Genomic DNA, 24,869 nt, shown 5'->3' with positions numbered 1-24,869 from the left:
GACATGCTACGCACTCAGTCTATGATGTCCAAGCATACGTGCACATGGGTGGGCGGCCCCTTCCCTGCAAAACTGGGTTGTCCATCATCATTAAGCTGGTGGAGACGCCTAGAGATTATGAATAGTCCTAAATCCCTGATTTGCCGTCGATACGACCGCGGTTCCCCGTGCAGATGGGGCTGCTTGTCTGACGCCCTCCACGGCGCGCCTTCGGTGAGCGCAGCAGTGCAAGAATGACGCTTCGCGCGCACGCCTAGGCCTCCTGTATGCTTCCGTTTGGGAAACCTCGACACATGACCAGGGTGTCGCGAGCAAAGGAGAACTACCACTTCGTCTCCGTAGAAACCCGGCGCGAGAACTACCTCTGGCACCAGTGAAAGGTAGAGTGATTCCCAGGTGAAACACTACGTCAACCATCTCCGGTCCTGTCCCGTGGCGGTTTACTCTCGCTGTGACAGAATGTTTCTAACTCGACCTGTGACAGTCACTATGAAATTGAACGTTCAAACTCCTGGCGTCGTTCTCAACCAAGTGTGGACGTTCGTGCGTAGCCGCGTCGGAGAGCAGCAGTACGGTGTGGAAGCCGTGTGTACGGCACTATCAGTTTCACCGCCCACCGTCGCTCTCAGTAGCAGCAGTTGTTACTCAAACTTGAAGGGGGAGACAGAAGGACGTACGACCTTGCGCAGCCGGTATCTGGAGCAGCGCGTAACCGGAGCGAGGTGAGTTCGCAGAGCTCTGCTTGAGGGAAGAGGCCAAGCCAGCGAACCCAGCGTCGCGATCTGCTGCCGGCTTCTGCCCGTCAAAGTGTGTCTGTTTGTTCGCTGCCCTGTGAGACGAAAAATCTTGGGGACTTGTAATACTGCCTGGTGCACTTGCCACATCCACACATGAGAGACTCAAAACTCCTTGCCTGCAAGCCTCACTCGCACCCGCGTTCAGAAGGACAAACAAGACCTTACTTCGTTCAGGTACGTGCACATGTTGATGAAGCCCCAGAGCGTTCGCGCAGCACAAGGAGGTGGTGTATGATTGGATACCCAGGCCTCACTAAAAAAAACGCACGGCTAAGACCTGGATTTTCCTTTTGGCCCCCCAGAAGTGTGTTCACTCTTGTTTGGGATTTTCGCGGGTTGTCCAATGATGATCCAGGGAATCCCGTACACAGCTATCAAAGGCGAGGGCTCTAGCGCTCTGTCTTGAACGATGTTTAAGGGTTCCTCGGGGGAAAGATCGTTTGAAGTGCTTTTCTTCTTCTTTTGTAGGGAGCTTGAATCAGACAGGGGGACGGCAGACGTGGTCCCTCGCTTCTTCTCTGAGGCCTCCGCGGCCGACGGTTCAACAGATCCTCTGCAGTAGAACACCCACATTAGTGCCAGTATTATGCCGAAAGTAGTCCTGACTCGGCCAGTGTCTACTTCTCATGGGTAACACACACCCATGGGAGTCTCTTGGCAACCGTCAACGGATTAGCGATAATAACACTTTGGGATGCTACAGTGAGCAGCACGTCCTGGTTCCAGTCTTGCATTACTTTTCCTGGCTGCCGGGGAGTTTTACATTCGACTGACCTGTCAGATCTCAATATACAGCGTGCTCGGGTGACTTGCCTCGTTACTGTCAAGGTACGCCCTCCTGGAGACGTCCCCTGGCCCGCCGCCGGTTGGGTTCTTTTGCCCGGGCCGGCACCCATGGTCCGGAGCCTGAATCGTCATTTTTACTAGGGAGGTCACAGACCAGACTCAAACACTCCGCCGTATAGCATCTGTCTTTGTGCGTGTGCTGTCGTAGCGCCCAACTTACATCGCAGAGGTAAGACGTTGCTGGCCATTCAGAAGCTCCTTCAGCAGTTTCTTCGCTCGAGGAGCAGCCGCATCAGCCGCGGCGTCTTCACTTGTCAGCACGATACTGCTGACTCCTGTGAACAGAATCGAGATGCCAGGGATCAGAACTTTCGAAGTTGGGTACGCACAATGGACATCTTTGTACCAATACGCACACGGCTTCAGAAGCAGTTTTCTCTCTAGCTAAGCAAGCGAGGGGCCTCCGCTTCTACGGGGGTATCCGGTTAAGGAGCGCCGTACACCAGGACGGTCAGACCTGCTTGAACTTCCTCGGCACCCAGACTGTGCTTTTCAGTACCTTGAAAGGAAAGGAGGAGGGGGAAGTCGCAATCCGAAAGCGGCTGTCGGTGTCGGCAGCTCCCTCTATTCTTTATTTCAGAAGAGGCCGCTGGAGCACGACAGTGAGCGTTCCAGTCAAGAACGCCAACCAGGGCCACGTGGGAAAGATCCACATCTGCCAACACAGCGCTGTCAACGGCTTGATTGAAAAGTTGATCAAATGCTGGAACCCAGACAGCCTGTGGAGTTTGGGTGCACATGAACTCGACAAGGTCCTCCCCGCTATACCTGCAGTACGGAAACAGAAAAAGGACATTGAGCTTGCTACATTGAATTGCCAGAGCCGATGCAGGGCAGACGTCACGGCGTTGTCGGGCGGCCGCCACCGCGAGCGTGCGGCAATGCAGTCGGTTCGTGCTGGAAGTAGACGATCTCTCTCAGTGCACAAGCACTCATTCGAGCGCACCTTATCTGCATCAAGTTGTTCGGTTGTTGCCCTCCAAGACATCCGTCGTCCCGGACCCCACCCTGGCTGTCGGCAGTCTGCTGCTGGATCTCTGGTAGAGCACTAGGAGGCGGATCCGGTTGCTGCTTATCTGTGCAAGACTCCGCAAGCAGAACGATGCTCTCCCTCGCCACGCTGACATGCATGTCAGCGACAGTCCTGCGGTTCGGCACTGAAAACGAGGCCTCGCTCTGAAGTATCCTATGGGCGAAGAGGTGGAGACTGAAATCCCTTGTTACCCTCGTGCCGAAGAGTCTGGTGACTGCCGGTAGCTTCTCGAAGGGAATTCCCACAAGGCAGGGATCGAGAAGAAGAAGTAGGTGCTGGGGCTGGCAGTCTCGGCAAGGCTTGTTCCCCGTGAGGGACTGAAGTTTCTCCTGGTAGAAACACCCATGAAGCTTCAGCTCGAAAGTGTCCGTTAGGTGAACCATTAAAGCGTGCAGGTGTGCGTTCACTTTGCTTTGGCAATCCTGCGCCAACTGCGCCTGCATCTGCTCGGGGAGTGAGACCTTTTCGACAAAGTAACGGACGGAATCACAGCCTTTTTCTGAACCATCAAGAGGCTGTAATGTCAAGGCAGCGACGAAATACAACGCCTGGTCTCGACAGTGAATCGAGAAGACGCAGAGTTGACGGGGCAGGATTTGCTGGAGAATGTAAGCTGGCGAAAGCTGCCATAGAGCATTTTGAGCGCGCCAGTAAGGGCTCCTCCGACATAGCCAGCTGAACAAGCAGGCCACACAAGCGCCGCCCTGCTGCCTTTGCTACCTCATACAAGCATTCGTACCACTGTGCCAGACAGGCAGTGCACCCCGGAGGCTTTGCTGAGACAGAAGCGCAGAGCGGCACTGGTTCACACGGTAAAGCCTTTCCATTGACGCCGGCTCGCTCGAGTCCCTTGATGAGGGTTCGTTCCCAGCCTACGTTCTACGAGTGAATCCACTTTTACGGCGATGGCGCTTCGCGGTCGTCAACTGGGTGGAGGCTGCTTTGTGAGACCTCGCTGCACAACGTGGCCGCTACGGTTTCCGTGTGCCCCACGGGGTTACCGAGCCACCGAACCCCTTCTCAAATGCCGCGCAGGAGAGCAGTTCTACTTGTGTCTACAAAAATGGTATGTAGAAAATAAGCCAGAGCCGAGCACCCAGTCGTCTTACGCTTCCAGCTCTTGAACTTGAGCCAGAGCAGCGGGACGGGTCCATGCTTGACGCAAGCGTAAGACTTCGTTTTCGCACACGTTTTCTAGGACTGCTGGATCTGCAAGATCTCTGTGAAGCCTCTCTGCTCGCCGGCAAGCTTGAAGTGCTTGAATGGTGACAAGATAATGGAACGCCTTTTCTGAGCACTCGTTGTCCGTGTTTCCTCCTCCGTACTGATACGCGATCCGGCCAATCATCTCCGCCTTCTCGTGCAGTCCGGAGGCAAGACAATACGAGAAACAGTTCTCCAACTCCTTCAGCGCGGCGGCGAGCTCGCTATCACCTGCCACCCGCCCTGCCTCCTGCACTGGCCACGGAGGCTGCCTTATATTTGCTGAGGCAGCACTCTGTCCCTTGCCTTTGGGACCCGGCTGTGCGGAAACCTGTTCAAGATCACAGCGGCTCCAGCAAAAACCTCTTCCTTCGCTCACCAGGCGTGGTAGAGCTCTACTTCTCGGTTGTCTGCGCCGGCACTACCGCTCTAGTGGCGTCGGCTGCCTGCTCGCGCACTTGCACTCCGAAGAATCATGAGATTCCAATTTGAGTCCGAGATGGGAGCCTTCGTCTGAGACCCACGTTGGGGAAGTAAAATGCCTTTCCGGGCAGTCCCGCGTGCACAAGCAGGCGTAGCGTCCTTAGTGAAAACTTTACGTGGCCAGAGCTCACAAGCTTTCCTCTATCGCCACATATTTTGTAAATAGCAGCTCACACTTCAGTCCTTACTTCTGCGAGGAAACTTCGGAAGTCCTCATTCTGCGCCCTGACTTGCTCGCAAGAGGGTGGTGTATGGACTTGCCAAAGGTCTGACACCTGAAGCACAGCAGAACAGGAGAACAACTTGGGCGGCGTCCGGGAGACATGTGGCGGAGGTATTTGAAACTTTCAACTCCACAATCTGGAGAATAGAAACTCTTGACCATGACGTTGTTTTGTTCCTAGCAGTCGTGCAGGTGTAGCACCGCTAGGGGAGGGAACTCTCCGGGTACACCGGAAAAATGGCCCCCACGGGTTCTCAGCGAGAACTGCGTGACCACATTGATACTAGACGGACAGCCCTGCAGTGCCGGCGTGGAGATCTGGGGAGGGAGGCTACATGAACCCCGATCTGTCTCTTAAATAGGACCCCGAATGACAAGGAAGAGCGAAGACACTATGCAGCAATAGAGTCTCGAACTTGTCCGAGACAGCAGTAGACTACTGCGGGGCCACGTTTCCACTTGAGGAGGTCTAACGGAAAACTGAAGATTAGAAGACGAATCAGCGAAGGAGCGTCTGCGCCCCAGGTCTAGGTATATATTGTATACCGGCACTGGGAAATAGCACACAAATGGCGAAAGGCGGAAAGATACGATGCTCAACTACTCCAGCAGGAGAGTCGGACAAAGCGTGGCAGTCCCCTTCCAACGAAGTCCTAGGAACGAACATGACGAGGTGCGCGCTTCTCTTAACAACAAACAAAGTTTTCTGCCTTACATACGTACCGGGCCACTTCACCAGTTTGGTACTTCTCACCAGTGCAGCCACAGTCGGCACTGCTTGCGCAGGAGTGGGTGCCTATCACGACGTACAACAGATCTGGCAGATTGCTACAGCTCAAATGCCGAAGCCCTGGACCACAGAGTGGGCTGGCCATGGCTTCCAAACTCAGTCACTTGGACTCTCTTGTCTACGGGTAGAGAAACCGAGATGAAAGTGGTGAGGAACCGGAGGAGGTAGGGCATTTGGTGAATATGTGGCAGCTTCGTTTCCGGGCCAACAGCGCGTAGAGACCGTTCCACAGGCTCCCGCGGGGATCTCGCGCGGTCTTCCTGGTGTACTGGGGCTTACGGGCTCGGCTGTTGATTCATTTCCGTGCTCGATGAATGCTTTCTCTTCTTTAGCGCGTGCGCGGTATAGGTTCAACAAAGCAGCCTCACAGAGAAGTATTACTTCGATCTTGTTGAGGCCGAAGATTCTCGTCGCTCCAGTTCCACACGCAGCCCCCTGTAGCGCTGTACGCTTCACTTCGGTTACTTCTCTTTCAGCGGCTTCTTTTAGACTCGGCAGATGAAGCGACGATAAGTCCAAAAGACTATTCTGAGCAGCATCAAGAAGCTCTTGTGTCCTCGCGAGTCGGCCCTCTCTGTGATCCAGCTGGCGCTGGGTTTGCTGAAGCCACTGTTCGACAATATTCTTTTCTCTCGATGCCTTCAGGAGATCCACGTTTTGGTTCATGCAGCAGCTTGTGTAGCTGCCCATGGGGTACTTCGATGTCGAGAGCGCCGCGACGCACATGAGCTCTTGGTGGTGGGAGATCCGTTCCAATCGGGCACGGATGACGGAGAAGTAGTCTAGAGAGCGAGCGAGGCTTGGGAGAAGATCAGTCGGGTGGAGGGTCCATCCGTCTCGGAGATCAGGCATCGCGAGGTTATTGGCGATCATCTGCCGTACGACAAAACTGAACAGCACACTGGGCTGTGGAGTTCCTGGTCTACCGATAGAGAAGGGCTCACGTATGGTCAGGGGCAGGTGCGGAACAGAAGTAAGCATAAGAGCCAATCATTCTCGTGAATGTGAAAAGCATACATCGACAGCTCATTTGCGTCCGAGTGACTCGACTGGTGTGAACTCCGCGAGCTAAACCTCGGACAAGCCTCTGGCGGTTTGACCTTGGGGGTGCGAAGGCTCCTATCAGGCCCAAGGAGCGCTACTGGTTCGCTAACCTCTTGGGCTGCGGTCAGCCCGTGTGACCCAGGGAGCAACCGTCGGACGGCGGCGCGGGGGAAAGGTCTAGTGAATTCTTCTCTTGTAGCTTTAGTCGCACCGTGTGAAGGAGGCCCTGACTCCCAGCAAACTAGTGTGTAAAGCAGCCATCCTCATAAGCGACGAGCTGCACCATTGCAATGGTGACCACCTGCATACTGAGCTGCCAAGATAGCTCTTTTCCGGTGTGAAGCCAGTCGGTCCCTCTCATGGCGGCGCGGTACCTGATGAATTGCTACCTGTCAAGAACCAGGTGAGCCCCATTCACGCTGACAAGGGAATACCCCCAGCACGCAGTTACTATGTTCATTTGGCAAGTGGCCCCTCACGGGCGGTGGGGGTGACTCATCAGCAAATTGGCTGCGACCGACAGCTAGCTTTTTCAACACGGACACGGACACCGTTAAGCGCGAAGGGGGGTACATATCGTCTGCTGTAGTTGACGCTTTGTTGACAGAGGAGTTTGCCGATTGGGTGGCTGTCTTACTGAACCAATCTTCGTCAGCTGCGAAACGAATTCCTGGATTTGAGAGGGACGGATATGCCAACTGTCGTCTCGGCCGAGCATCGACACAGATGCTGAGGATGCCGCTTCTCTTTTGTCTGTCCTGAGGCGCGCCTCCGGACACGCGTGACCCAGCAGGACGCATTCAGCTACGTCGGCGGCTTTCTCGAAGAACTGGTTGAGAGACGGGAGCACAAAGGTCAGGAGAGGAGAAGAGAGAAGCGGATCGACCAGCGACCGGACAAGAGAGAAAGTTTCATCAACAGGTTTGCTGAAAATCCGCGCACCGCGTTTGCCAGTCAGAATGTCTTCATCTTCAAAAACAAGACTTGTGAGCCTGAACAGCTGAAGACGAGTTTTCCAGAGACTGTTCAGCGCAGGCCTCCAGCTGTAGTCCTCTTTGTCGGCGGTGTCCTCGGCGAAGCGCTTCGATTTAGTCCGCGGAGTCGCAGTAGTGTCTGCACACGCGGAGCGGGTACAGCTGACACCTGTCAGCCCGGTTGCCGCCTGATTCTTGCGACTTGTCACTTTCCTTGAACAGCGGCTCTCGAATTCGTCGACCGCCTGGATGAACTCCATGATAGCATCGCTAGCCGCTTCTGTATTGCCGGAGTTGACATGTGCCTCCTGTAAGGAAGGCAAGAAGTGGGGGGTCAGGCTTGAGCAAAACTGACTCAGCGGACTTCTCTATTCTGCCACCTGCTTTCAGGGTCGCGAACGCGTAACTGCTGCACTCACCGCCAAAGTGTGGACGGACGCTGCCACCACCGGGGCGGGGATGCCTTCCAGTGCGTTTCTGTCACCGAGCAGATTCTGGATCAGTGTAACAGCTGGGCCGACATGGCCTTCCACCAGCCTTAGAGCTCCGAGTAGTCCCCTGGCCCGGACAGTCACGACTTTTTCTGGAGGGCTTTCTCTTGCTGCTACTTCTTGAGCTGCCTTCGCAAACTCGAAGGCTGCTGTGGTTTCACCTAGCAGACGAAACTCTTCAGCCAAGTCTACAAATAGGTGCGAAGCGCCTGCCTTCATGAACTGCTCTACGTAGAAAGAGGAGATGGCTTGGAGTTCCTGTCCACCGTCAGGAAAGGTGGCCATCGAGCGCTGTCGCAGCACGATCGGGAGTAATTGCCGGAGGGACATCACAGCCCCATCGACATTTATTGGCGCGCAGCCGAAAGGGTGTGCGCTGCCGCAAGAGTACAAGGCACGCACGAGGCGCATATTGAGGAGAGTCTGCGACAAACGAAGGTAGTCCTGGTTGAACTCCCACCCGTCCTGCATGACAGCTGCTTGGAGAAGCTCTGCATCGCGATGAAGCACAGGAACAGACCACGTTTCCAGTCTCAGATCCAAAAGGAGCTTTTCGAGGTCTCGGCAGGCTCGTACGGATGAGCAGTAGTTTTCGAACCGCCGGAGGTGACGCTGCTCCTCTTGCAGTCGGTTGCCCTCGAAAAGTGCGTCACCATCCGAGGGCGGATCGACCTTCGCAAGGCGCTCCCTGTTCTGCAGCACAATTCCTGCTACCATTGCTCTCAGGTCGAGCATCTTCTCGGGAGTCGTAGCGGGAGTTGTCTGTAACAAGAAGGCACGAGCAGGAGCCTATTAGTTCCTGAAGAGGAACTCTCTGAGACTGCAACACGTTACTACTAACTGTGCTGTCTGCACCGACACATTCCCTGTTCGCACCTTCGGCATGCATCCCAGCTGCGCCCATTACACGGGCCGAAAGAGCGCTGCGAATATCAGCCGGCTTCATCTGTAACTGATATTATTCCTCTGACGCTGCTTCCAGCATCAAAGAATCACATGATGCGGTGGTACTGTGCGGTTGCCGTGCCAGCTTCCACTTTCCAGGGAACCCCCAGCTTCTCCTGTCCCGGACCCAACAGCCGGATTCCGGTCTCCAGTGGCACTCCTTTACCACTCCGTCTTGGGGTCTATATGACCAGTAGCTAATAGCTAGTTTCTTACGTCATCCTCGGGGAGGGCTTCCGGTCCATCTGCTTGGGCCTCTGTAGCCGCTCTCTCGTGCTCCTGCCGTTGTGTGTCAGCTGGTACAGCATTGTCCCCTGCATCCAAGTGAGATACGAGCTTGATGCACTGTATGACGGGAAGAGCTCACGGTAGACATAATCACTGTCGAGTGCCGAGGATGTGTCCAAGACGGCTTGGTCAAATGCGGGTTTGCTTTCGTCTTCGTGCCTCGAGTGGAGGGCGCCGGACATGTAAGTATCAGCGCCAGCAGAACATACCTTTAATTTCTGCGAAGTGCTTAACGATTGCCGTCACCGCCTCGGCCAGCCCAGTCACAAAATCTTTAGTATCTGGAGTCGCCGAAGCGCAAAGCACTCTTGCCCGCTGGTGAAGGTTGAATCCGAGTTCCGCGATGTAACTAGTTTGTCGACTATCTGCACCATTTCCCTGCGTGGACCGGAGAGAACGGTGAAGACAAAGTGGATTTTAGCTTTCGCGCACCGCTGCTGGGTCCAAGCTCGGGAATAGTGCGCCGGACTGATCTTTGATGCCGTGCCACTCACCTCCCAACCGTGCCCAAGGCTACTGGGAGCGCCAGCAGTTTCTACGTGGACACGGAAGAGCCTACAAATTGTCTAGCGAGACGTCCAGCCTGCAATAGAGTCTCGTCGGCATCACATTTACTTCGGCTGTTTCTACACAAGCACAACTGTCGTCTCGGGCCAACCAGAGAAAGTTGTAGAGGCATCGTGAGTTTTTTCTGTTTGCCTTTGGGGGAAGAGACCCTTCTGAACGTCGAGCTGGGACTGTGAAACCCCACTTTCTCGCATTTGAAACTCCTCAGGAAACTGCATCGGCGTTGGATGTCTTCCGCGTCTGCTGCGAGGAGTAGTGCGGCATTGATGTGCTTCTCGGCTTGCGACCAGGATTGAGAAGAAAGAAGACACAACTCAGAAAGTTCTAAGTGGGCATCAGCAACTTTGATATCCGACGAGCCTTCCAACACCTCAATCGCCCGTTCGTACAGTTTGGCTGCATCCGCATGCCCCGCGGGAAGAGATCTTGCACAGGCGAGGAGCAGTTCGCCCTCAGAGGAGGTTTCGCTTTTGACTTTCTCACAAATCTCAGAGAAAGGACATTTCTCCCTCCTGATGATCGCCAGAAGCTGAAACTTCAGAACAGCGCAGTGAACGTGTTTCGGGAGCAGCAGAAAAGCTTTGTCCGCCACAGCAACGACCTCGCTCCACAGTCCTTCTTGCGATAAGCAAGACAGAAGCGCCATATACATCTTGACAAGCGTAGGCATTGCCTCCGAGCGTTGCGCGACGGCGCCGATCGGCAGCGCAAGCTTCAAGGCGGCAATGATGTCCCGGCGCAAAGGCCGGAAAGCGACTAGACGTGCAACAACGTTCCACAAGCTCTGGCATGTGAACAGAGCTAGTGAAGGGCTCTTGGTCGACTTCGCGTAATGGCACGCCTGAAGTAAGTGCTGGAGTGCCAAGCGCTGGCCAGTCACGGCATCATGCAAGGAGCTGCAGGGAGGCAAAGAACGAGACAGGATACCGCGTTCCTCCTATTCTCGATGATAAGGCATTCGACGCTCTCTGCCGTCCTCGAGCCAAGCTCCGTGGCACCGAAGCGGCGAAAACAGACAGCCTCGCGGGGTGCGCATGGTCTATGGAGATGCTTACCAATTGGCGTAGAGGGAAGACAGGTTCAGGGCTGCCACTGTATGGCTGATTCCTAGCCAAAGGCGTCGCCGCTGGTTAGCAGCTTTGGATATTGCGTATGGGACGCGTTGCATCTCGTCGCCCAAAGCTTCGAAGGAAAAGGCCAAAGACAGTCGATTGAACAAGGGTGAAGGCGCGAATGTTCGTACGGCAAGACGGGCTTTCATCTCTGCCTGTAGGTCCCGGCCACTAGTGTCCCCTGCCCCGGTCGACATTGTTTGGATCAGGTCGTAGCAACGGGTGACCAAGCCTTCCTTCAGTTGTGGGTCTGCCTCTCTCGAGACTCTCTGCAGGCAAGTGAACAGCATGCTGTGCCGGTACTAGTGAATTGAGACTCATACGCAGGCCACTGCCTCATCACCACTACTTACACAGGCCCGCGCGTCCCCGCTGCTCCGTCTTTTGCCGATGTACTCGTTGAATGCTGCCGTGAAGTGTAAAGGTTAGCTAGCAGCCCTCGTGGCCCTCAAGCTCATTGGGAGGAACTGACCCGCGTGAGGCACAAAAGCGTAGTATATGCCGCTGCAGCCGGAGACTCCGTCGCATGCTACAATTTCCTTCTATAGCGAGTGCGCGCACTTTCGATTCCGTGTCTCGACACAGTGCTGTGTAGGGGCTTGTCCGCCTAGTGAATCACGCACTGGAGACCAGTAGCCCCATGGCGCCCACTCTCTCCCACCCCTCGTCGAGAGATCCTGCAGCTGCTGCATTTCCGGGGGGACAGTCATTAGCCGGAAGGCACGGAATACACCCACCTCCATCAAAATCACTGCCTGGATCTCAGCCGACGTAAGGTCAGCAGGTATCTCCAGGACTGCTGTGGCCTGAGTGGCCTGCTGCTTCCCGGTCTTTCCTGCGCCCTTTGCCGACGGTGCTGCTTGCGAGGCGGCAGGCACCTCTGCTGCCTTCAGAAGCTGCTCCAGCCAGGCAGAACTGGCATTGCACTGGGATCCTCCTTCAAACATCGAGGCAATGATGTCTTTGCATCCACTGCGGCTTAAAAAAGGAAGCGCCTGAGCCACGGCTTCCTCAACAAGTGACTGCTTTGAGAAGGCCTGTACAACCGGTAACAGAGGAGGGGCGCCCGATTCGCCGAAACGCCTTCGAGACCGTGCGTGGCTCCTCTACGTGCTAATGTAACAAGCCAGGACGCTTAAAGAAAAAAAAAGGCGAGCCGGGTAAGTTTGCGGAGTCGCGCCAAAGTGACCCCAGGCTATCAGCGTGACTTGAAACAGCTTCTCGTTTGGTTCCGGTGCAAAGTGTGGGTGCCGCTATGCAAGGGTCGAGTTGATCCAAATGGCGAGAGGGGCAGCTCCAAATGAGCAGTTCCCACTGATCAGTTCTTGATTCGCAATATTCTGGGCGGGCCTCGCTTGCTAGCACTGTAGTGCGCGAGGGCAACACAAGCGCGATGTCGCCAGGGTTGCCATCGCATTAGCAGGCATGCTGCCGAGGAGGCGGCCACCATCACGCCAGACACTCACGGTGAGCTTTCAAGATTTTCCTCCGACAGCTTAGCCACTCAATGCACACAGAATGATAGGAGAAGCTATCGGTCTTCCGCGCTGTCCAGTACAACGTCGTGGATTTGCCGAACAGCGGGTGATGTTTGCGTCCATCTCTCCGTCTTTCGCTGCTCTGCTTCAACCGCAGTAAGTCCTTGGACAATCCACCAGCTAACTGCAGTTCCGATCCGCGGCAGATCTAGTTACAGGTCGAACGTAGAGTCAGCGTACCAGGGCGTTTTGCACCAGGAAGACTGTGATATTTTGAAGAAGGCTGCTTCTCAAGAGATCCGTAGCTGGCTTTCCCAAAAGAAGCTTCTGTAGTTCTTGAACGTGTTCTAGCAGAGGTACGGCTTTGGTCCTTTCGAACGCCCTATTCTCCAAGATGTGTTTGTGAAGGTTCCAGAAGTGGATGACACCGTTGTACACCATCCAGAGTTGGTCGAAGTCCTTGCTGTGGAGCGACAAGGAAGCACTGGCGACAGTAACCTTCGTTCGGTTGTGTAAACGCCGCCGCCAGCAGGAGCCAGTGGCGGAGGTGAGAAATGCTTCTGTGAAGTGTCTTGGACTCTTCGCATCTGCATTGTAGGAAAGAGGCACCAGACTTCTTGCCGATGCTACTTATCTAGGCTACCAACTAATGCCTTAGAGTCTCCCCTCCCAAAACTGCTGCGGGGCACGTTTCATACAGACACCTGAGTGATGGAGCCTCTATGGCGTTACGCAGCGTGCCAGGGGAGAAAATAGTTACAGCATTCAGCCCAGCTGGCGGGCAGCGATGCCTGCTTGTCTGTGGGCTTGGGACCTGAGTGGAATGAGGCGCGGACGTACCTCAGTCGGGTGCCTGTCGATAGCAGCTGAAGTATGGCTTCCTTCATACGCATAGCCTTTTCACCGGCATCTCGATGTCCTAAAAGTTTCAAAGTCGGTTCCGCGCCGTCTCCGGATTGCCTCCTCTCCTCCTTGGCGCTGCTGCTGTCAAGTCCTGGGAGCTCTTTGTAGTCATTCTTCAAAATCTGACCAAAGCATAACGCCTAGGGTGAAAGGGAACCCCGCACACGAATTACTCGGGTATGTTGCTCTTCCTGAGCCAGAAAGGTGTCGGTGGCGTGCTGTCGTGGTCAAGAACAGGGCGTTTGATTCAGTTCACAAAGTGAGCAGCAGGGTGATGAGCTTACGTTGCCCGTTGTCCTGTACGGCGCCACTTTCACACGAACGGCTGGGCCCCACTGACTGACAAACATGTGGTTTCCATGGGAGTACTCACCAAGTTGAAACATGCTTGGATTACAGCTAGGGCCGTTTGCACGTCGTGAGGCGGTAGTTCGAGAATCAGGTCAGCTGTGTTACCTTCGTCGGCACATCCTGTCACCGTCGGAGGAGCTTCTTCTCGGATAATATGGAAGAACTCCTCTCTGCGGTTTTTCACCAGCTGCAGCACGGCCTTACAGAACTTCGCGGCTACGGCAAAATGCCCGTTCTCGTACGCCTGCTGTCCGACGCGGCCCATGAGCCGGATAAGCCGGCCGAGGTCCTCTTGTCTTTCATACTGCTGCATTTCCTTGTCGACAGAGCTTTTCCCTGAACGAGGGAGTTCGCTCTTGTCACTCGGGTTCGCGATCTCGGCAAAGGCCTGTTCTCTTAGTGTTTCAATTCTCGGAAGGTAGTTTCTGAAACGCCCGACAGTGGGTAGCGCACAGTATCGTTAAGGGGCAGAGGATTCAGTCGTTCTCGGAGAGAAGTTCCAGTTCTGCACGTCTAAAGGAGATGTCTCCGAATCCTTTTCAGATGCGCTGTGTCTTCATCTTGTTCAGCTGCGAGTGGTGGTGCTGTCCTGCTCACGATCAACCGAAGGATGGAACACGAGAAGTCAAATTTGCGAGAAAGCACGCACCTAAGTGAAAGATCGGATTTGATCCTGTCGACCAGCAGCTGCATTTGGTCGAGTGTGGTGAAGCCATCCGTGAGCGTCACTTGGGGCTTAATTGATTCGTAGAGGGTTCTGAAGTAACGGTCCAGTGGTCGCAGGCTCGAATTTTGTATGCGTTCGCGCAAGAGAGGATTTTGCCAAGGAATCTTTTCCAGAGTCCCTGCGGGTGGTGGAGATGCGGGATCTGCTGCTGCTGTGTAGTCGATGGCGATGGCCTTCTCAATTGTTTCTTTCGCGACAGCAGGCAAGTCATCGCCAGCCTCGGTGAGGGCGATCTGATACAAAAGGTGAACCTGGAGCGTTGCCAGGGAAGACTGAATAGCCTCCAATGCTTCGCTGGCCTAAGGAAAGCCGCGCAGAAATGCACCGCTGCAACATTTTGATGGCCGTAGATATGCCGCGACTCCATGAGCCAAATGCCAAGCACCGAGAGGTCGAAAAAAGAAGAGAAGTTACAGGGCTCTGCGTTCCAAGGAAGCCTGCTCGAAAGAAGCTACCCCCTTCTCAACTAAACAGTATTGAATAGGGGTCAGTGGCCGCAAGTGTGTTCGATCATGATTGGCCTCGGTTTCTGAGACTACGCAGCTTACCGCGTTCATTTCTAGGGATCGCAGATTACGCCTCGCTCCGAATCTGTGTTCGTCCCTGTTCAAAAGCAAAAAGTGGAACTCACCCTGTGGAGACTGCGATAAACGGAACGGCGAAGCTCGGGGACAAGGAGAGGCCGGGCAATGTTCCACATGCTGATGGCGCACTCCTCGACGAAGTCAGAGCAAAATGCGTTCTGCTGCGCAGTGACGAGGCATTCCTCGATTGACTTCACAGCCTGCACCCTCCGCTCCCGTACTGTCTTAGTTTGCTTATCTTGGTCTTCTGATGAGGGCGAAGTGTCCTGACTGGACTCCTGATTGCACTCGGAGACATAAACATCCAGTTCAGTGCTGAGTAGCTCCTGCATCAGTGTGCAGCGGCTCGTAGGTTTCCTCCAGCTGTAGGCACCACAATGGAGTCACAAGTCCGGCGCCCGCTAGGGTGTGCATGACCCGACCCCGGGCCGTGCCCCAAGCCTTCTTCCGCGCGTCCACCCAGCAATGTGAATGACAAAACGGCAGCGTGAGGAGAAAGGAAAGCCGCCCGATACCAGGACGGTTTTCTGCGGCGGCGTTCGAAAGCGATCGACGTGGATGACGACCAGTCTACAAATCCTTCGGGTCGGAATGCGGGACAGTGTGGGGATCAGTTTGGCTCCGACAAGCCAAACGAAAATGACTGCGTGGAATTCATTAGAGATGTCCGGTCTCGACGCGCCGGATCGCTAACACCAAAGGCTTGCAGCCATACTGGCAGGCCAACGTAAGTACGTCTTCAGTGCTTTCCGCTGGCATCCAAAGGGCAGGCTAGGCAGAAGAAGGCCGCGAGCCAACATCTAGTCGCGACCATGCAGATATAGTGCCTTGTGTGCTTTGTGCCGACTCCTACTCACTGTTCGGAGCCCAGCAGGTTGCAAGCCGATACCAAGCCTTTTTGTGACCAAATACAGAAGGACCCTACCTGCACTTAGGGAGCCACAACGGGTGCAGCATTGCAGAGTGAGATTCAAACCTCGAGTCGGTGATTCGGAATTAAGCAATGTCTCACCTCTTCAGGCGCTTTAGCATTAATTGTGCGAGCTTCCATAACTTCAGATGCACCGCAGAACGGATGAGTAGACCGGCCGCCAGCTGTTCGTTTGCCGATCCCGACAACGGAGGTAGACCAGCTGCTTCGGTCTCGATCTCCCCTCCAAGTCGCGCCTGACCGCCAGCCGAAACCTTAGCGAACAGCGGCAGAAAACTAGTATCCAAGAGCGCCCAGGCTTTGGCCAGATCGTTGGCGGCATCAACAGCTCCAGAAGATGAAGCGAAAACAGCTGAGACTAGCATCTTCGTCCAGGTCGCCTTGTCAGCTTCTTTGCGAACCAAAACTGCTAGTGGTTCAGATTTTGCTGCCAGCGTCGCCCTAGCCCTGCGCGAATTTTTCGGGCACGGGGAGACGAGACGCCGTCTGCCTCTATCACTGTACGAGTGCGATGCACACAGGAGGAAGCTGTCCCGTACCCGGCAGGCTCCACTCAAAGCCGGAAGTGCTTTAGTGCCTGGTGATAAGTGGCAACTGCAACATCTTCGAGGCATCCCCGAAAATGCGCCAGCACACTGGTCTCCGTATTGCGAGCAAAGAGCCTTACAAGGCAATTCTCCACTCCAGGACAGTCCGGTGCGAGTGGACTTCTGCCTTCGAGGAGATCTCCGGCCCGTCAGCCGCCGCAAGTTTCAGAGCTTCATCCGTAGCCTGAGGAGAACAAGCATGATGGGGATCTTACTTTTCAGACGTTCTGCCTTTTCGGCCCCGTGTCCCTCCATCCGAGGTAGACAGTGCGCAGTTGTAGGAGCTCGAGCGTAGCTATTCTGCAGTGCCCAATGACTTTGTTGTCTGAGGTGTCCGGCAAGCTTAACGGGCCGTCAGGCCCTAGACACTGATCTACAGTCACACAGGCTTGGACGCTTGCGCGCCTAGCCTTCCCCCTCGAGCAGTCAGTCCGCTGGAGTTCTGTCTCAGCAATTGCATCACCGTGTCCACGTGGACTCCTATCGGCAGGCACTGCCACATCTCTCAACACTTAAACCCGCTGCTCGGCATTAGAGCCTGTCGGGCGCACTGGCGGGACGGCTGATTGTGCCGCGGTGGTGGGCTGACACCAACGTAAGTCCCGAGTAGAGGGGAGCCTCGTGCAGATACCTCGGGAGACACAGGTGGTTCTGACAGGCACATGCCCGTGGCAAGTCTCTTTATGGCTTCAAGCGTACTTTGAAAGCATCAGCAATTCTGCCGGCGTCGCCCAAGCAACTCGCGTATTGGAGAATGAGGCTGACTCTCCAAGGGAGGTCTGCTAGCCCTTGTGGTGCACGGGTAGCGGCCTCTGTTTGGCCTCGTCCCCTGATGGTGCGGTCGAGCGCCGGACCTGTCCCGAGCGCCGTTCTGAGGGCAGGGACAGCCGCTGGTGTTTCCCAGTAATGTGGTCTCCGCGAAGAAACTGGTGGCTGTCATGGGACGCCGTGCCAGAGCGCGGGTGTTGTCGCTCTTGGGCTGTTAACAGGTATCGAGACCGCGAACAAACGCTCGGACTCGGCCGTTGCTGGCAGGACTCACCCAACCGCTGTAAGCAGCTTCTCGAAAGCGCCAACGAGGTGTTGTTTCCACCCAGGGCGTAACAGCGGTCGAACTATTGAGACGAAAATCAACGTGGCATTGTACGTCGCCTGAACCTGTCTGGCACGGAAGTCGGCAGCAGGCCCAGCGGGCAGAAAAGTCAGGTTACTTAGCTGTTCACAAAGGGGGTCTGTCACAAGTGAGTTCAGTTACTCTCCTGTGTGTCCGAACTCAAAGCAGCTGTCCCTGCCAGCCTTTCTTATGGGGAAACTGTCCAGAGCCCCCTCGCCTCCGTACTGGACTCAAGCTGAGCTGACCACGCAGCAGAGGCATGGACAGACTGAGTCAGTGACGCACTTGACTCCCGGCCCAGCTAACCTGTCCTTTTTCGGATCACTCAGTGCGATTTTTATGGCCTCGTCCACGAACGAAAGCGCGAACAGAATATGACGAACAAGTTGCATGCCTGTTAGGCATAGGGCTTTCGCCCGGCGGGCCTCCAACAGACCGCTGGACAACGCAGTGCATTCAAAACTGAGGATTGTGTATATGAATTCCCTTGGCGACAGTGGCATTCACAGCCAAGGGAGTTTATGCCCCCTCCGTAGATCGGTTGCACTCCGACCAGCCACAGCAGCTTAGCGCTGTACTTCTGCAGAGCCTGGTGAATGCGGCACACTCTCGTCTCGGCACTTTCCTGGCTTGTGAGCTGACGTACCGGAGCAACCGCGCACGAGCATGAGTCTGTGCGTTGTCAGACTCGGACGTTTCGTACAGCTGTTAACGCAGAACAGCGCAAGTGACTCGGGCGGCGTCATAAATCACCAGCGAGCACGAGGCGACAGACCAAAGCACCAAAGCCGGCGTGCGCCTCAAAGCCTTGTAGCACGGGTTACCTCTAATGCCTCTATCGCCTTGTCGTAGTGACCAAGCGTGCAAGAGCACTCGGCGAAGTCCACAAGGACGTCTGAGAAGACCAGATAAATGGTACATTGTATGACTCAAAAAGCCAGGTTCGGCCGCAACCACGAGTGGTAATTTGAAGTACCGCGGATACATTCCCGTCGCTGCGCACGCAGACACGGACTGAGCCGGACCGTGACTCAGCCCGGAAGGATCTGCGCTGCACTTGGGACCAGGCACTGTACGAGAGGGTCTCCAGGAGACGGCCGCGTCTATAGCCCGGTCTCGGTTAGGAGAATGCAAGGAATCAGCCCAGCAGAGGGGGATCCGGAAACTCAACATAGCCATCAGGACTACGCTCGCCCCGTGCAAAGCCTCTTTTGTGGCCTCTGACTTCTATGGGCAAGAAAAACAAACTTCACTCTGGACAGTAATTGAGCGGGAGCGGGAACGGCACAGAAAGGGGGACCTCGGGGATGCCCTTTCTGTTGCATCAATTGTCTGAAACACTTTCACTTTAGTCCATAACGGTGACGGACCTGGAGGCAGCGTCAAACCAAATTGTTCGGCGTTGTCTTGAATGACGGCCGCAGCGGCGTGCAGACTCTCCAGGCGGCCGGAACCTCGCGCGTCATCAACGAGCCGATGAAGCTGCTGCAGTAGCATTCCCATTGTGTCGGCAGATCTGCAGCCAGTACACGCGGATGCAAGGTTGTGTAGCGGACGAATTTCCACACCAAAAGAAGGGACAGCTAGACGACGTAGTGGTGTTTTTGTTTCGCGGCGGGGAGCCGTGAAGTGGGCTGTCACAGCATGTTGCTCTCAGGATTAGTCTGCAGATATCGTAGGGCAGGACCAGCTCAAAAAAAGACACGTTCCGCCTCCTTACTACGCGGGTGACGCAAGCGAGCATGCACTTCACCGGCCGATAAGAAGGCAGGACAAGAAGCTGATCACGACTTGAAGCTTTGTCTTGCCCCCTCCCGTTTGCGGGGCTGCGTTGGGAATGTCTCCCTTCATTCTCGAAGAGCCGCATCATACTCACATATACCTACAAAGCAAGGTGTTTTCTCGGGCCATCCTGGGCAGTGCTTGTGCAAAGTCGATCACGTAATATGAGTATAGGAACGGCCCCAAGAGACGTGGGGCGATTGTCTTGTCTGCGCGGGACATCGAGACTGCACGGATACCACAGGCTGGGACTGTGGAACACTTCTTTGCAGATCGCTGCGCACTGCCTGCCTTTGGTCCTCAAAGTGGGACAAGCCGTCTGGATTTGCCAGAGGCGTCATGTCAAAGCTACTGCATAATCGCCTTCCTGAACGTTGCTTGGCTTTCTTGCTTTCGGGCTCGCAGTTGGCGTCAAAAGCGCCAGTCGGCCCGGCCGCTCCGAGCCCGCTGTCTCCCCTCGTACATTTCCTAGTCAGCGGCAGAGGCCACTAGAGCAGAACAGTCGCCCCCCAACAGCTGTTTGTGCTCGTGGGCACCATTTCTTTCCCGTTATCGCACTCACAGGACTCATTAAGCGCGTTCTTGCCGCTCCGTTCTGATGCGCCGTTGTCAATGCACACCGGCGCAATGTTGTCACCAGGCCACACCAGCACGAAGGTGCGAATCTTTGCAAGGCTAAGGCCTCTCCTTGGAACCGAAGTAAGCAGTCTCCTCCCTCAGTTTACCTTTGCTGAGCTCGGAGTGCCGAAAGGGTATCCACTGGTCCCCCGTGTGGGGGGCCACAGTCAGGGCCAGCTCAGCGTCAGAAACCTATCCAAAACAAGATTTATTTCCTCCAGTCGGGGTTAGTCTTCAGCCTGGTTGTGAGTCTCCTAGCACTTCTGCTGTCTTCGGGGGCGCCATCAGCGGAGGCCTTGCTTCGCACTCTGGGAGACAGCAAGCGGTTTCGAGGGGCTCCATGAGGCCGTAGTCCAGCGGGAGCCTGCGAGGCAAGCAGCGGTCCACCAAAGGACACATCTTTAGCCTGCTCTGAGCCCAGGGGGTCAAGATGAGAACTAACATCTCCGGGCCGAATGCAAACACTGACTGCAGACACAGTCCTTGAGCTCGCTTCTCAAGGAAGGCCTCGCGGAGGCGCCCCTGTCTCTTTCTTCCGCTCAGCGGGAAGACGGGCATCTGCACGGTTGGGAGGTTTCCCCTGACTCCACTCGCATTTACCCAGTCGCAGACTGTGAACTGAGGTGTGACGTCGGAGGGAGGTCTGTGGCGAAATCCGCCTACATCTCCAGAAGTTCCTACAGATTTGACAGATGCTTCGATGACAGAGGTAAGGGATCTGCAAGTATGCGCGCACCTTCAAGAACCTGATTCCAGGCGACTGTGCTGCTTTTCACTCAAGCGTTCGGCCACGATGTGATTGTTCCTGTGCCAGTTACGACAGCCGACGTCTTCGAATGGGTGGCGAAGCCGCTGATTGACCCGCTGCTCAAGGGTAAGGTCTCAGACCAAAGCGTAAGATCTCAATCCAAAAAAGAGCCGCTTGCATTTTGCAATGCCTCGGGTACGGGTGGATGACAAATAGGGCTCCCCGGACCCCAGCGATGTTCCGAAAGCCAGGGGGTGTCGCGGTTTTGTGCTGCGACGGCAGGTGTGAACGGCAGTGTCCTCACTTATGGACAGACAGGCAGTGGAAAAACGCACAGTGTTTTCGGCACCGACAAAGATGCAGGTCTTATCGAACTGGCTGCCAGAGGTAAGCGTACTGGGGTCCCCGAGCCAACCATGACCCGCCTGAACCGCACTGGGCCGTTTATGGACTGCTTTTTTTTTTTTCGCTAACACAGGTGAGTAACCGATACGCTCAGAGAAGTCTCCCCTTCGAGAGCTGGGGTCCCTGTATTCTTAGCGTCAGTCCACGCGAGCAGCCGACTGTCCAAACCTGAGTCGTTTGGTTTGCGTGCTATGGGACAAACGACTGAACAGAGATATTTTCGCAGATCAGATTTCAGAAGAAAGGATCATCCAGGAGCCACACGATACCTGGTGTCGCCAAGGGCACACCGGGCAATACGGCCCAAGGGAGGCCTGAACGGCCAGCGACAATTTTCACCGTCAAGGTCTCCTATCTTGAGATCTACATGGAGAGAGTTCACGACCTTCTGCAAGCTGGGTCGGACTCGGACAGCCGGCTGCCCCGAAACTTACCAGTAATTACCCTCACGCCCGCCTTGTGGTACAACCGAGCCAGAAAATAATCAAGGGTCTCTCGCCTACTGCAAATACTACAACCACGACGCCTCCTTGTTCTAGCGGAGGAGACCAGACTCTTGCTGCAGACGTGGTTACAGCAGGGTACCCTGCCGGAGTGTGTGGCCTGGCCCGGCCTATGGTATCCAGTGCCTCTGCGCGCCGCCTGAACTACCATGCCGGCGCCGCCTGCAAAGGCTAAGTCGTGTAACATCCAGTGAGCTAGTTTCTCTGGGACTTCGCCAGTAGTCGCAAGAAGCGCACTCCGACTTCGAACTTGCTGGGGACTACTTTTGTCCCCGACTTTGCAAAGAACCGCATACTCATTGCCAGAGCTCGAAACTGACGAATCACATGCCTGCCACCCTGTTGCCCGATAGGTGAAAGAGGATCCTTGTAAAGGTTTCTACGTTCAAGGATTGCGAGAGCAACAAGTCGGAACGGTTGCCGATGTCATGCATCTTCTGCAGCAGTGAGTGTTGTCTCTTGGCGCAGTTCGCAGCGAGGTGTTGGGTGGAGGGCCCGTCATATGGTCGGCCGTGAACTCCTTAAGCAGCATCGCAGTGACACTGCGCGCCAAAAACGGGTATGGCGGAACACATGCAGGGTGGTCTTGGCGGGACTTCGCAGCGAGGGAAGGTCAGAAGACTCCAGGAGAGAGCCGGGACGCTCGCGGCCCTTTGCTGCGGGATCGAAGAACTGCGGTGGCAGCTTGTACAACCGAGACTCAACCGAAGAACATAGATCGTTCCGGAGTCGGGGAGAAAAATCCCCCCTCCACTCATTGTTTCGACTCCTGCGCATTCAGCAGCAACACAGGGGCTCGACCGTCACGGCGTGTGGTGGCCAGGGCCTAGTTCAGTCGAGAAATGTACAAGCAAAGCTAATTTCTAATGGTATGGTGCAGGGCGGAACAGAGGAGACGCTTTGCTAAGACTGATTTCAATGCCATGTCCTCACGGTGAGAAGTGAAATCCCTGCCCGTCTTCCTCTTACTCACTTGGGCGAGGTGTCTTGCACGATCTGTAACCCTCAGTGGGCTCGGGCACTTGGCCAGACTGAGGACACAAAGAACCTAGAGTCCCTATGCTGTACGCTCCACGCAAGCCGGCAGAGTCGCTTAAGTCGTTTTGAATGTGGTTCTCCGGAGGCCAGCTGCCCGACTCTAGTAGGGCCCGCAGGAGATGTCTAGGGCCTGGTCGCCGCAAAGAACCCCAAGCCGCTGTCTAAACTTGCACTTATCTCCGCGTCTGCGTGGGCTTTGCAGATCTCATGTAATATTCTCGATCATTGTCGAGAGCCTCACCCCGACAGGAGCGCATCTCACAAAAGCCAAGAATGAGGCAGCTGGAATAAGGAAAATAGCGCGGTTGAGCCTTGTGGATCTCGCCGGCAGTGAACGGCTTGCGTTTTCTCGAGCCCATTACTCATCTGTTCGGTCAGCATGCCAACCGGACAAACACGCGAGAGTAAGATAGAGAAGGAGGTCTTGGACCGAGTAGTCTATGTGGAGCTCTCACAGTCGCACACGTCGCCGGAGGCTTGGCACGGGAGGCACGCCGGGAGGCGGCAGTTTGCACGCTCGGCAGTCTTCCTTAATGATTTTTCCATCAGACAGAAAGAAGCAATATACCAGGCGGAGCTAGAGCGTTTGCATTCTGTTCTGCACTCAGAGAAGATCCGAAGAAGGGAAGCTAATAAACAAGTCGCTGTTCTTCCTCAGGTAGACCATACTAACGTCGGAGATAAAGAAACGCGGCGGGCACCCATGTCCCTCAGGTAGTTACCACTTGCTAATGCTTGCACGCCGCATGAAGAAGTGCGTGACTGGCCGGGTAGTCAACGCGGCTCTTGCCTATATTGAGCCCTGTCTGCTTGCAGCCAGTGTGTTGGGACGCTGACCCGGCGAGAGTCACAGTCGGGGCAATCGGTACGTTAGTGCAGTACAGCGACCAGACGGAGGAACGCGAATCTGTAGCTTCAACCCAGCCCTTAGCTACCCCTTGCTTAGTAAATCAGCAGGCCAGCAGAGGCTCCTCACTGTGTCTGTGGCTATCCGCTGCGAGGTCGCCGGCCCTGCTAATTACCTTTCAGGGCGTCCGGTCTCTGCAAGACCTTTGACCTGGTACAAACTGTCGCTGTGCTTTGGTTTACTGAGTTCAAAGGAATTGTCCGCTTGATCAGTGATCTCGACTGCACGCAGGGTGTGCTTACCATGGCCGAAATGCGACAAATTCCGTACCGGCATTCGAAGCTAACGCGGATCTTGGCAGTAAGGTGCTAGTGACCGGGGCATATTATTTAGGGGGCGCCCGTCAGCGAAGGGCATTACTGGATGCGCGTACTGGCTATAGCCTCGTCCCTGCAAAGGCTGGTCGGCGTGCTGGAATACAGGCTAGGTAGTCTGCGGAACTATGGAATCCCCGTGAACTTGATCACTCATTGTGATTCACACTGTGCAAGACTCCCACACTGGGGCACGAGAACGCCGTACTCGGAAAGCAGGAGACTCAGGCGCGTTGAGCGGCTGACCGAGGAAGATCTTCGTTTCAAACTCACCTGCAGGAAGTCGTACAGAAGCAGTCGTCAGAGGAACGTAATAATGCAGCTCCAAGGCACACATGACAGGAATCCCATCGCTAAGAAACACGCGGAAACCGCGGGGACATACGGTCTCGGAACCGTCCCACATTTTGCAGGTGATGTGTCTTGATGTTTGTGTGTCTGCGGCAGTCAACACTGGGAGGGAATGCAAAAGTGGCGTTGCTTGTAACTCTGCACCCCTCACACAGATACGCAGACTTGACACATAATTCTCTCAAGTTTGCCCAGCGCGTCGGCTGCCTCAGAGTTAACGCCCACGCCAACTACTACACTACCAGAGAGCAATCTGTGATTCTTCGACAGAAGGAGATAATCCAGCAGTAAGAAAGCACAAGTCCATTGCTTATAACTGGAGATTCGGGATACCGCTTTGCTCAGTCTGCCAAGTGTTAGAGCTGAAGATACTAATCTGTGTTCAGCTTGCAAACCGGACAACGTCTCTGGATGGCCGACTATCTTGTTGGAGGCGTTCCTCAGACAAACTTGCAAGGCGCATATCTCCAGGCTGCGCAAAGCAGTCTTACTATATACTCAAACACCAAAGTTAGCTAGCTCCCCCGTGTTGCGTCGGGCAACGCTTCCAGTGCGCGTTCGCTACAGTGGACTCGCGATGGCAAGCATAAGCGTTTCCCGTTGCCGGCTCCACCTGGTTGTTGCTGACAATGACGGCTTTCAAAACTTGGAATCTGTTGTCGAAGCAACGGGTTCTGCTCGCTGAGCGACCACGTGTTTCCTTTGCTACCACTGTGGGCGACAGACTGAGAG

At 55.2% G+C, this 24,869-nt stretch overlaps 3 protein-coding genes across 3 annotated transcripts; 1 reads left to right on the top strand and 2 right to left on the bottom strand.

The window, feature by feature from the left end:
- Window positions 1-1,799: 1,799 nt before the first annotated feature.
- On the bottom strand, window positions 1,800-16,541 carry CSUI_002745 (uncharacterized protein; the record flags this gene model as incomplete). Its single annotated transcript, XM_068062944.1, has 20 exons — window positions 16,438-16,541; window positions 15,852-16,268; window positions 14,887-15,202; window positions 14,178-14,554; window positions 13,551-13,953; window positions 13,115-13,317; window positions 12,515-12,737; window positions 11,420-11,833; window positions 10,740-11,065; window positions 9,776-10,580; window positions 9,327-9,495; window positions 9,046-9,143; window positions 7,813-8,646; window positions 7,057-7,701; window positions 5,655-6,248; window positions 4,551-4,637; window positions 3,786-4,210; window positions 2,590-3,351; window positions 2,143-2,411; window positions 1,800-1,918 (listed from the first exon to the last, which is right to left on the bottom strand). The coding sequence occupies exons 2-20, from the start codon at window positions 16,133-16,135 to the stop codon at window positions 1,800-1,802; spliced, it is 7,353 nt and encodes a 2,450-aa protein (XP_067925082.1). The 5' UTR covers window positions 16,136-16,268; window positions 16,438-16,541.
- A 598-nt stretch (window positions 16,542-17,139) lies between these two features.
- On the bottom strand, window positions 17,140-19,117 carry CSUI_002744 (uncharacterized protein; the record flags this gene model as incomplete). Its single annotated transcript, XM_068062943.1, has 4 exons — window positions 17,140-17,472; window positions 18,114-18,176; window positions 18,819-18,987; window positions 19,113-19,117. The coding sequence occupies 4 exons, from the start codon at window positions 19,115-19,117 to the stop codon at window positions 17,140-17,142; spliced, it is 570 nt and encodes a 189-aa protein (XP_067925081.1).
- A 1,297-nt stretch (window positions 19,118-20,414) lies between these two features.
- Window positions 20,415-24,428, top strand: CSUI_002743 (kinesin motor domain-containing protein; the record flags this gene model as incomplete). The annotated part of the gene is made up of 8 exons (XM_068062942.1): window positions 20,415-20,580; window positions 20,653-20,814; window positions 20,836-21,006; window positions 21,237-21,460; window positions 21,881-21,972; window positions 22,408-22,461; window positions 22,768-22,969; window positions 24,234-24,428. Coding segments are annotated over 8 exons (1,266 nt in total), but the record flags the coding sequence as incomplete, so codon positions are not given.
- Window positions 24,429-24,869: the final 441 nt, after the last annotated feature.

The sequence above is a fragment of the Cystoisospora suis genome (genome assembly GCF_002600585.1).
Source record: "Cystoisospora suis strain Wien I chromosome Unknown contig_1147, whole genome shotgun sequence".
NCBI classification, from domain to species: domain Eukaryota; phylum Apicomplexa; class Conoidasida; order Eucoccidiorida; family Sarcocystidae; genus Cystoisospora; species Cystoisospora suis.
The sequence above is the reverse complement of the archived record's forward strand: the minus strand, read 5'-3'. Positions and strand labels throughout refer to the sequence as shown.